At 34.4% G+C, this 12,314-nt stretch overlaps 2 protein-coding genes across 2 annotated transcripts; both read right to left on the minus strand.

Moving 5' to 3' along the window:
• Nucleotides 1–1,861: 1,861 nt before the first annotated feature.
• On the minus strand, nucleotides 1,862–3,906 carry LOC108452350 (uncharacterized). Its single transcript, XM_017750128.2, has 3 exons — nucleotides 3,149–3,906; nucleotides 2,206–2,277; nucleotides 1,862–2,105 (listed from the first exon to the last, which is right to left on the minus strand). Exons 1-3 carry the CDS (start codon nucleotides 3,743–3,745, stop codon nucleotides 2,100–2,102), a joined length of 675 nt encoding a protein of 224 aa, XP_017605617.1. The 5' UTR covers nucleotides 3,746–3,906; the 3' UTR covers nucleotides 1,862–2,099.
• Nucleotides 3,907–7,649: 3,743 nt separating this feature from the next.
• LOC108450812 (uncharacterized) lies at nucleotides 7,650–11,740 on the minus strand. The gene is made up of 6 exons (XM_017748585.2): nucleotides 11,181–11,740; nucleotides 10,923–11,055; nucleotides 9,757–9,860; nucleotides 9,453–9,597; nucleotides 9,211–9,351; nucleotides 7,650–8,891 (listed from the first exon to the last, which is right to left on the minus strand). Exons 1-6 carry the CDS (start codon nucleotides 11,219–11,221, stop codon nucleotides 7,992–7,994), a joined length of 1,464 nt encoding a protein of 487 aa, XP_017604074.1. The 5' UTR covers nucleotides 11,222–11,740; the 3' UTR covers nucleotides 7,650–7,991.
• Between the last annotated feature and the right edge of the window lie 574 nt (nucleotides 11,741–12,314).

Consider the following 12,314-nt stretch of genomic DNA (forward strand, 5'->3'; position numbering starts at 1 on the left):
TTCGTGGCATCCGATAGTTAAGAGGAAATATGGCGGCCGAGGTATTAAATGAAGAAAAAAGCTACACAAGAAGATAAGATGAGGAAGAAGAGTAGATATGTTTTCATTAATTAAGATGACCAAATATGTAAAGCTTGGTGGATCTTAACATTAGTAGATTGATCATATCAAAGTGAAAAAAAAAAAAAAACTATATATTATTTTCTTAACTCAACAATACATGGATCAACCTATGAATCCAGTCTTGTCAAAAACCCTCGAGGGAACAGCAAACCTAGCTGAAAAAGACCTGGAGAATTCATCAGGATCAGCTGGGATCAGGCCCTGATCGAAGTTCTGTGCATATGTATGAGGATCATAAGAAACATTATGCACCCCAGAAGTAGTCCTTGATGTACAAGCAAATACCTTCTTCTTTTCCCGCATCAACTTCCGCCATAGCAGCCTCCACCTCGGCACCTTTGATGTGGTCGTCAACACACTGATTGAAAGCATCCGGTCATAACGGTTGCTTCTCCATCTCAACTCCTGGATGCCTGAGCTGCACAACTTGCTAACTTCCATTGTGAAGGAGAAGCTAGAAATTGTGGGTTTTTATTTGAGATCTTGTTGAGGCGAGAGTGTAAAAGCTTATGGATATTCATGCTGTATGGTAGTTATATACGAAGCAACAACATGCTTCCAAAGTCAAAATCCTGTTATGAGCTAATAATAGAATTCTTTTATTTTATCTTATTTTTCAAAAAAGAAAACCAAAATTTCAGCTTAATTTGACTTACAATATTTGATCCTGAAATTATGCTGCATGTGATGGTGAGTAATTAATGTTTCCTTTGGTTCTATTATTATTATAATAATTCAGCTACATGCACTGGCTAATTTGATAATTGGGTTAGCATAATCGCTTGATTGAACCGTTTAGAATTGAATTTTCATGCTTTTACAACAACTCTTCAAAACATTATTATTCAGACTAATTAAGATGCTCTTCGAAAAGGAATAATAAATAGATGCAGCAAAATATATTCAAATGGGGATTGGGGAGTATTAGGGCATGGGTGCAGCCCAAAACAACAGTTCCCCATTAGGGGTAGCTGCCACAGATCCAAGACTCATATTCAAATGCAGAACCTTAGATTAATAATGGGATTATGTTTATTAAACTACTTTCATATTTCATTAATTATATCTTTTTCTTTTATCTTTCTAGATTCTTAATTTATATGGAATTTCATTCCCTTAAAATTTTAATTGATACGTAATTTATCTCTTCCCCATCGTTTTAGATTTTTTTTTGAATAATTTAACTGGGCTTTTATTATTTAAAAAAACAAATACCCAAAATTTTCTTTTGGGCTCAGGACCGTATAGCTAAAAAACCAATAAACTATAATGGGCATACCTATTGTTTTAGATTTCTTTAATTTTTTATGATTATAAATATGGGAAAGAATAGATTAAGTGTGAACGTATAACAAGGTTAGCCACTTCTACAGTTCATACTTACTAGTATCTTAGCAGTAAAAAATGTTTAAATCTCTTCCATGGTGTCAGAGGCATTGATTAGCCTCACATTCAATTTTTTCAAATTTTTTTCAGATTGACGATTGTAGTGGAGGATACCCACCAACCACAAATCAAATCCCAGCCACCGGAACCCAAACCACCTCGGGCACGTGGTCGATTTTTGTAATCTCCGCCTCTTTTTCTTCTTTTATCATCTTTCGCCGCTGTCACAATACCGTCCATCGGGATCACTACCAAACCTTCAAACCATCCCTGTTTTACTATCCTGTTTCTGTTCCCATCCCTCACTTTCCTATTTTATTACTACTTTCTATCTAACAATCATAAAAGCAGCTGATGGGAAAATCCAAATCATTTTTTTATGCAGATTAACCAATTCGTCCAGCATAATGGAAACAGGATATACTATAATTACAATACCATGAAATAATAGGCTGCACAAGTTTAAGAAACCTGTTTCGATTTCTATTTACAATGATGGCTGTGGAACACTGGTTAATCTTTCAGCTTTTTCTGCACCGCAAGCAATCCAATCCATTCCACTTCATTCCTCGTACCCATCGCTTCCAACTTCATTTCTATGCGAGGGTCAAATTGACAATAAGTTTATAAAACAGAGTACAATATCTATAAAACGAAACTCAACACGCATGCGTGAATTGTTAGCTCCGTCCGTACCTGAGGGTAGCAGTTTTGGCGGACGATAGTCTGAGTGGTTCTATGTACCACAATCTCGCATAAGACTTTCGCCTGTTCAATATTATTACACACATGAAGAGAATCTAAAGACTAAAATCATGAAACAGAGTAGTACAACATTAATATTTAATGCTTGTTAATCCAAAAATCCCATTTCCTTGTGTTTCTCGAAACAGGGTGTTAATTTGATGAGCTTAAGCAATCATCAAGTTGAATAATCAATCTTCATCTTCAAGAATGAAAATTTTGAAGATGAAGATCAACATTGCAATAATATATCATCATTTTGTTCAGTCAAATGGTAAGTTGGTATAAAACAGCTTTAATGGTTAGTTACCTTTTTTTCTCCTTTTTTTTTTTTTTTTGCTTTCCAGGAAAACAAAATTATTGTGTCAATCAACATTTCACCCCAAACATGAAAAGACAAAACTTAAAGCTTAATATACCTAAATATTTCGAGAAGAAGGCACCATTATAGTTCTTTGTACAGAAGCCATCTAAAAATTAAAGTACCAAGCCTTCAACTTCAATCTTGTCAATATTGAAACCTATAATAAACTGAAAGGTTTAATTCTAGATTGAGTCCTTCTACTATATTTAAACTTTGAATTTAATCCCCTCTAATTTGGCATAATTTTGATCTTCTACTTTTACAATGTTATCAGTAGGCCACACTGTTAGCTTTTCCATTAGAGTACTAACAAATTAACTGTAAACTATATTAACAGTGTTAATAAACTTTAATACAAACCGTTAATTGTTTTGTAAATTTAAAACTACTATGGGGATTAAATCTAAAATTTCAGTATAGTAGGAGAACTAAAATTAAAATTTGACCTAAACTAACATATATTGCTAGGGACGAAAGATAGGTTCCAAGAAAAGCAAATATAATAATATAAAATTAAAAGTTTATTTTTACCTTTAAAGGGAACTTAAAGAAGGACAGACCGAGGTAGCCGGCGACTTCCGTAACAGTGTCAAACGGGACAGTTCCCTTGGCCAGGTCCTCCAGCAAATACACAACGTCCGACAACACCTCAACCCCATTAACCTCGAGCACCGCCTCCACATAAGACGACCCCAACGCCTTCACGTGACCTTGCTCCGACGTCACGTGTCCTAGCATCTTCCCTCTGTACCCGACAGCAACGTCCAAACTGGTGAAGTCCATGGAGTAGACGTCCGAATTCCTCACTTTCAACGTAATCAATAAAGACATATCCAACGCTATGATGGGTACGGTGTGGATTTTCATGCGGTTCACATGCATCCGTACGATCTTAACGTCGGGGTCGGAGGGCCAGAAAATGTACACCAAGGTAGCTAACAAGAAGAAGGAAGCCGTGCCGGTGTATAGCATCCGGCAACCGCACCAGCGGAGCCGTCCCTCGGGGGAGTAGTAGGGCAAAACGACGTAGTTTTCATCAGGAGGTTGGGTTGGTAAAGCAGTGTAGCAGTGGGATGGCGACGGCGGTTCTTGTGTGGGTGATTGTTGTTCGAGTTTTGAGAGAGCCATTGACTTGTGTCGAGTGTGAGAGAAATGTTACTTTGGACCAGATGGGAGTGAGGGCTGTGTTAGGAAGATCATGTAGGTTTTTAGAGGAAAGTGGGTTTTTTGTTTGCTTCCCCTTTAATCATGATGGTTGCTTTAGACGGGATTTTTTTTTTTTGTTTCTCGCATTCAAATAAATAAATAATATATTTATGTAAAAGACATAATTAGGTATGCAATCATGGATGATTTTCCTAGCGTTGATTATTTTAATTATAAATTTTTAACATAATTTTTTGGGTAAATTTCACCAATAGTCACTCAACTTTAGGGTAGCTAACAAAACAGTTACTTAAGTTTTATTTCAATCACTCAACTTTGAAAAAATAACAAAATAGTCACTAACGTTATAAAAAAGTGACAAAATAGTCACCAATTAATAGTTTCCATTAGTGTCTTAACTGCTGATGTGGCAAGTTAACTAACTGATGTGGCCAGTTAACTTGCCACATTGGATATTTACAGTAAAAATTGAAAAAAACCCTTAATAACAGAGAAGAAGAAGAAGAAGAAGAAGAAGAAGAAGAAGAAGAAGAGAAAGTGCTCTTACGGAAACCCAATAGGATTCCATCCAAGAACCGATTCTGATATCGTCCAATGGCAAAACTTAGCTCGTAACCGCCGCCATAAAACCCTCTTTTGCTTCACCAGAGCTCCCCACGCCGCCATCAAGAACGATTTTAGAGGCTACTCCTCAACCATTTCAACAACATAGAGTGTCGTCTCCCTATTTGAATCACGCAGGATAGCCAATTCTAGATTGTGCTGAATTAAGTAGAGAGCTACGTCTAAGTAGAAAAGGAGAATTTGATCAGTTATTTATAAATGGACCATAAAGTATGGACTTAGGGCCAGTTTGGCAATGCTTTTGAAAAGTGCTGTGGAAAAGTACTTTTGAGAAGTACTTTTGATAAGTGCTTTGGAAAAATTTAAGTGTTTGATATTGCTGTCAAAAAGTGATTTTGAGAAGTAAAATGTTCATTTTAGACATGATATTATAAAGTAACAAATATGTATTTAAATAATGTTCAAATTAGTTAATATTATGATATTTTAGCAAAAATATAAAAAATAATTTATTATAACTTATTGTTAATATTTTAATATATAATATTAATTTTAAATATTTCTAAGTAGTTAATATTAATTATTTATTAAATTTAATTAGAATATATAAATTATATTTAAATATTTAAATATAATAATTAAATATTTATAATTAGATATTGACATAATTGTATTATTTTAAAAATATTTTTTATTTTTAATTAATGCTTTTAACACATTTATAAAACTCATATTAAATAACCAAGAAAGAGAACACAAAATAATAACATCAAACACATTTTAAGTCAAAAAGTAATGTTAAAAAGGTAAAATAACAGCCAAAAGTGCTTTTTGGCTGAAAACCTAAAATTTACTGCTTTTTCATCTCTAAAAAAACTCATCCCAAAAGTTAAAAAAGTTGCCCCAATGATATGTATTATTCATTGCTTTTAAGAGAAAAACACTTTTTTTAGAAAAAGTTCATCCTTAAAGCAATGGAGAACACACCCTTAATAGCCCTAACCATTATTAAACATCTAATAGACTTCACTTCATAGTTCATACCAAATAAATCAGTAGTGATGGTTGCTATAAGCAACCCAATATAATCCTCCTGATTAAGATACTCAGCAACGATCACATTGTAAAGATACCAAACTATGTCTCAATAGCCTTTTTGTGCAGCAATGCAGGGTGGTGTCACCCCCTAGTTACCCCTTAACCCTGCAAAAAGTTTGTTCTTTTTCACCATCACCTCTGCAATCCTAGTAATACCCGAATCAGCGGCAACGAAAAGCGCAATGTTACTGGATTTGTCCCTTTGTTCCAAGTCTGATACGCTCATCAACTTGACTACCTCCTCTACAAATCCGATGTGTCTGGCCCTTACAGCAATGTCAAGAGTTGTTTCCAATCGGTTGGTTATCCTGACATTTGCAGCACCTGGATGAATATTTAGGAACTCTTTAGCTTTTCCTTAACCACCTTTCATTGCGGCTTGATGTAAAGGTGCATACAAGGTAAGCCGTGTAGAAGTCCTATTACTCCCTGCCACCCATTATATTGATTGAATGTCAAAATTTTGAGTTGTTCTTAGACAAAAGTCTGTCCAAAAACCAGAGGCGCCAGCTTCACCCACTAGTCCGTCTTCAACTGTATGATCGCCTGTTTGATCCCAGTCTTTTTCTGGCATCAAACAACTTACCTTCAATACCAATGATTTTTACCCAATGACCCAAATCTTACTATATTTTCATCCACTGTGACTTAGTCAAAAATGGTACCTCCTCCATTAAAACAATACCTTCAATATATTACATAGATGTAAAGTTTTTGTTGGGGAAGATAATGTATCAAGAGTTGCAGAGTAGGTAAGAAAATTTCATCAGACATATGTTTTTTCTTTGAAAAAAATGGTGAATTGGGTTTCAGGGGCTTTGTGCGGATGACATAATTTGTTCGTAGTTTCAGTGACAACAATGAGAGACCATAAGCCTAATAATTGATTTTGGAATCACTAGAGGCACCTCCATTTTTTCTCCTCCTCCTTCCCCTTTTATTCTTTTTCTTTTTTTCTTCTTTTTCTTTTTTTAAACCCTAAAATGGTGCTGATAGGGTTGTTAAAGTGAGAGTAACCGGGCAGTTGGACGGTTTTTTGATACCAAGGACACCGTCATCTGCCATGTCACTTTGTCATTATGTCTGTGACAGAAAACGGTAAAAAGGACTGTTTTGTAACTTTTCGAAAGTTGAGTGACTGAAATGAAACTTAGGTGACTGTTTTGTCAGTTATCCCAAACTTGAGTGAGTGTTGGTGGAATTTACCCTAATTTTTTTTTTATTTCTCATCCCATTGTATTGCCTTCATACGATTTTCTAATAAAAATTGAGATTCGGTGTAATGAATATAAAAATCTGATTTTAATGATAGTTTATCACTCCATTTATCTTTCTCAAAGCTTTGGTAGGACTTTGTTTTCTTGATGCAGCTTTTTTCGAATGCGTATCTTCATGTACAAGAAGAGAACAAATAGAAGACAGACTACTCTGGGTGACTCAAACAAGCCACACAATTAGATAATAATTACAATTTTTTTTTTACAAAAATTGCAATGTCTGGCTCTTTTGTTGGTTTGTTTTTTCTGCTTTAAATTTGTTGGGAATTTTAAACCATTTGTCAGGTACGAATATATTTATATTTCTCTAACTCCTCATATGTACCCTCCTTTTTTTTAAACATCCAAAAAAAAAAAAATTAGTACTTTTGTTCTTGTATTAGTTAGTTATTTGATTGTTACGCGGAAGCTGTGATTGTAATTTTCTAATAAAAATTCCTTGCAATAAAAATGTGAGAACAAAAAATTGGTACATTTGAAATATGATTTAATTTAATTAATTCATACAATTATTTTAAAAAAATGGACTTTTAAATTTTTAATACTTAAGGGTCTTATAATACGGGTAAGGCCTCTTTTCAAGGACGTTTAATCTTTACAAGTATCAAGCAAAATCTTGAGAAGCAAAGAGAAACAATCAGCAATGGTCCCCTTCCTTATATGGCAAACACATCCCATGTTATCTGTCGCAGTCCAAACTACTAACTAATTAGTTCATTGTATCCTCAAAGGAAAAAATCAATTTCATTTTCGCAGCGTTCTGGAAAAACGTAGCATGGGAATGCCTTAAACTTCAGACAGGAATGAAGAAAGCCGAGGCCGGACTAAAAGAATCTGGGGTTTTGTTTAGTTGATTAACACTAGCATCTTAGACTGACCATGTATATCATAAGCCCCTTCCTCTTCTTCAATGATTCCACCATAAATTGTCCAATATCAATTTTTTATATCCTCCTAATGGTGAAGATTGAAATTCATCTTCCAAAAGTTATAATCATTTACAGAGAAGCAGTCAAAATCCGTATGTAAATAAACACGTAGTAATATCATCTATATATGTATCCGAATCTATTTTTACAACCTTTTTTTTCTTTTTCTTTTACATGAATGAACGAGCAATTCATAAAGAAATGTAGAGCTATATATGGTAATGAATGAATGAAACAACAAACTAAATTCCTATAGATGCCTTTCAAATCTGAAGATTACTAGGTAGAATATAAATGCAGGTAATATCTATACTCTCATAATACTGTGTAAATATTCTTTTATTGCTGCCTTAGAGCTGCAAGACGAGTTGCCAAATCATCATAATCTGGTAGCTTAGGATGCACATGCCCAGCAAACCCATCTGAGGCAGCTCGGGTGTGTCTTCCTGCTCTCTCAGAAGAACTTGTTGTTTCTTTGGAAAAAGATGCAACTCTGCCTGGAAGTGAAATAGGGTTGGATTTAGTGCTTCGTAAGCCTGGAGCTTTACTTGTGCCTTCGGATTCTTGTTTTCTAGGAGGAGGTGCTAGAATTGCTGTCTTCCATCTGCTCACCCATTCGAAAGGCGACTTCTTCTTACTATAATGCACCAAAAGCTCATCCATCCTCTTTTCTTCTTCATCCCTCTTATCTCTGCCTTCCATTTGTGTGGATGTCCGACTCATATTTGCAGCTACATTGTTTCCAAAACCACTTAAACCTTTGGAACCCGGTGGTGGTCTCAAAGGTCTCCTCCAAACAGATCTTGGTTCTGGCTTACTTTCACCAACAGGTTCATTCCATTTATTGTTATTCTCATTCTCGGTATTATCATTCGGTGCCATGGGGTCCTCTGTGATGCTTTTTTCTTTACCCAGGGCGGGCCTAACATAGGGAGGAGGAATAAACCTGTAATAAAAGGGCTTTCTGTTTTCTATACCATCCTCAGAAACACTTTCATCCGAAGCAGAACTACCCTTTGGGATATCTTGATCAGTAACTTCATCTTCACTGCTGCTATTCTGCTTGAATTTATCATCAGTATCCTCCATTATCCCACGAGAAGTAAGGTCTGCTTCATTTCCCTTTTGCCTCCTGTACCTATGCAAGTTGCTCAATCCATTCTCATCTTCATTGTTGCTTTTCTCAAATGTGTCGTTCTTGCTTCTATACAAATTGTATCTATCATCATCAGCATTGTTCTGCAAGAAAAGTCACAAAGTGTATCAGCCTTAGAAAAGATCTTCAGAGACACAAGTATTTACTGTAATGAGACAATTTGCCTAGCTATATGCAATGTCCCTAAAACCTCCTAACTATTCTACCTTCTAACAAAGGCCCAATGCATTCCCCAGTGCATCAAAGCATTTTAAAGCCAAGCGGTACGAGAAAGCAAATAGATCTACAGTAACTAAAACGTAATAACTATAGATTTCTTAACATCAAAAAGCATTCAAAATTGTTCTGTACTCATGTTCCAACAAGATACTGGTTTTACAAGGTTCTAGGGAGGAAGTTTACTTGCTCTAATGGAGGTGGTTTAAACAGCTTCTGTTCCAAAGCCTTGGAGTCCCATTCAAAAGAGAACTCTTGTGCTATGTCATGCATCAGTTGAAGCTTCGTATCCTTTGTGGGAGGCTCTGCCTTTAGCTTCTGCACAAACTGCATGTATGCAATTATCCAGATCAGTACGTAAAGAGACACTATTCCTAAGCATAGGAGAAGAGAAAATCTTATAGGATTTCAAGTCACCCATTTATTACCTCTTGGTTTAAGTAAGAATCTAGGGAATTTCCATATTTCTCAGTAAATATAGTTCTGAGTTCACGTAGTTCTGGCAAATCAGCAAATCTGGCTGCTGCGTATATTAGAGAAGGGACAGCTTCTCTGCATTCCTCTGGACACTCGCTGTATTGAAGAGAAAATTTGGGTCAAATTCAAGTATTTCCCCATATCCTTAAGCTTAAGAGATGGAAAAGGGGGGTAAATGTTCGATTTAAGCACTTGATGAGGTATCCGTTCTGTAAATACGAATAGAGTAGCACATATTCAAGCGTCACAAAATACCTCTGCTTTTGTATGACTGAGAGATTCTTTGAGATGCACTCACAAAACTGCTCTATGAAATCGTAACAAGCTGTTCTCTTTTGCTCCATCAGAAGACCTGAAGCCTGCATGTGCAGGCCACAAACATTATTAAATTTCGATATAGTCAATATGCGTGCATAAATTATTAAACTAACTTGGTTGCACATTGAGCCAAGTAATTAAATCTCATATTAAATTGCACGCAAACAAAGGTATAAGACGGTCTGCATATGTATCACTAAGTCTGGTTCATGTTGGGAATTTAAGGTGCTTAGACCATCCAATGATCCTTGAGAGCAAACATCAGCAACATAGACGCTTATTGCACATGAAACCTGATGAATGCCAGCAGTAATACAAAAAACCTAGCAGTAGCTAAGGTCATGAAATCAAGATGCTGCCTTGTCATCAAAGTATCATGCTGATAAACAAAAACATCCCGAACAGCTGCTGATGCTCAATCGACACGCCAACAATCATATATTACAGTTCATTAATCAAAACTCACAACTAGACACTAATATATTCTGCCAAATGAAGTAGGGTGACAATTGAAGACAATATAACATAGCACACGAAGCATAACATCTGGTCCCGTAACATACTCCAATATTTCAACTTTTATTCTTTTGGTGTAAAATTCTGTGGAAATGTTTCCTTAAGCCTAAATGTTTCCAATATTCACGGATAATGAAGCAAGGAACAAGGCACTCAAAGTTAATTAAGTCGAAAACTTGTTAGGCTGCCATGAATCCAAGGATAAGCAGACAACGGAAGTATTACAGCAAATAGATGCTTAAAGAACCACCCCCAAAAAAAAAAGAACTAATATTAAAAATTCATCACAAAGTACCAACAAAAATTAAACAAGCAAACAAATTTTCTGGGGTTCTTGAAAATCAGAGCTATAAGATTCATCGAATTAAAAAGTAAAGACAATAAAAAAAATTAGCATTAAATAGTTTATTTTTTCAGAGTGAAGAAGAAGTGCATTAAGGAAACAATGTCTAATTAGCAATATAGGCGACAAACATCATATATGGTAATTATGAAACTCAAGTTTTAGGCTCTGCTACAAAAAAGTTAATGCGTAAATCATTGAGCAAAAAAAGAGGAAAAGGACGAATTACAGTGGAAGTAATTACCCTGCCGTAAGCATTTTCATCAAGACCGTTCTTGAGAAGGTCAGCAACATCATTCTTCAGATACTTTTCCACCGCATTTCTCTTCTTCTTTATAGTCTCCAGTCGCAACTTAATCATCTTTATAGCCGATTTGCTAACCGAACAAAACATGAAAAATCCAATCAAACGATAAATACAATGAAATTTTAAAAAACAAAACAAAGCATCAAAATTTCATGCAAAAAAAAAAGAAAAAAAAAAGGTCTTTGTATGTCTAACCATTTTGTATAGAACTTCGGCTTCAACAACAAGTCAAACATCTTGAGACTCAAACTTGAAAAGCAGACGGCTCTTTTTTTCTTTTTTGAAAATGAAAATGGCTTTTTGAAAGAAGAGAAAGATTTGAGGCCGGGTTTATGATAAAATAGAACTGGAAGTTTGCTCTTCAAGTTTCACCAGGAAGGTAGGAATCTGTATGTAAAAAACCCAAAGAAGCAAAGAAAAGAAGTTTCTCTTTTTTAATCCAAAAGGCAAAGATTTTAGATAAAAGTTTCCGAGAAAGTTACTCGGTTAAAGAAAAGCAAAGAGCCGGAAGATAATGAGGAGACAGGTAAAGCTAAAATGGGTGTGTTTATAGCAAAGCAAAAGTAGCTAAAACGAAAGGAATTTGAGAGGTTTTTCAACTTTTCAAGCAGAAAATGAAGAAGGTTATGTTCAAAGAATGTTTAAAGAAGAGGGAAGAGTATGCTACACATTAAAACTATTGAATTTTGAAAATTTTGTAATCAATAATTAAAAATAACTGATAAAGAATCATAAGCATAAAATTGAAAAAAATTGAAATCAACAACTAAGAATACCTTTAGTGAAAACTGAAAATTAAAATTTATAATCAAACTTTGGTGTTTTATTAAACATTTAAAATGAAAAAAATGGACTACTTAAAAACTAAAAGAATTAAAAAAAAATTGGTTGCAAAAGAATTAAATTAAATTAAATGAAAAACTAAAATGATTAAAACATTATAAAAGAAGAATTCATGTTAGTTTATTTTATTAAAATTTAATTATTTTAAGTAATTAAATTAAGTTAAAATAATATATCATACATATTTGGATGTATATCAATATTTTTATGTTTTTTATTGATGCCTGAAAATTATATATTTTTAAAATATGATTATTCCTTAATGTTTTTTGCTATTTTAAATATTAGTAATTTGTTTTTATATTATGGTTCCGATAATTAAATTTTACTCCATGATAATAAATTGAAACCAATTTAGCGTAGTGCAGATCTTTTGTTACACAAAAATAAGGTATAATAGCCAACATCTTAGAGCATGGTGGAAACTCTTATATCAAAAGTAGTTTCAAGTATGGTCAACTTGCGTTAATGTGATATGTTGTATCC

This window comes from Gossypium arboreum, chromosome 5, assembly GCF_025698485.1.
Source record: "Gossypium arboreum isolate Shixiya-1 chromosome 5, ASM2569848v2, whole genome shotgun sequence".
NCBI classification, from domain to species: Eukaryota; Viridiplantae; Streptophyta; class Magnoliopsida; order Malvales; family Malvaceae; genus Gossypium; species Gossypium arboreum.

Coding starts and splice junctions, on each gene's coding strand:
- LOC108450812 (XM_017748585.2), bottom strand. CDS start 11,221: ATGTTTGACTTGTTGTTGAAGCCGAAGTTCTATACAAAATG. Junction 11,056..11,180: donor CCGAAGTTCTATACAAAATG/GTTAGACATACA, acceptor TTGTTCGGTTAG/CAAATCGGCTATAAAGATGA. Junction 9,861..10,922: donor ATGAAAATGCTTACGGCAGG/GTAATTACTTCC, acceptor CTGCACATGCAG/GCTTCAGGTCTTCTGATGGA.
- LOC108452350 (XM_017750128.2), bottom strand. CDS start 3,745: ATGGCTCTCTCAAAACTCGAACAACAATCACCCACACAAGAACCGCCG. Junction 2,278..3,148: donor TCTTTAAGTTCCCTTTAAAG/GTAAAAATAAAC, acceptor AATATTGAACAG/GCGAAAGTCTTATGCGAGAT.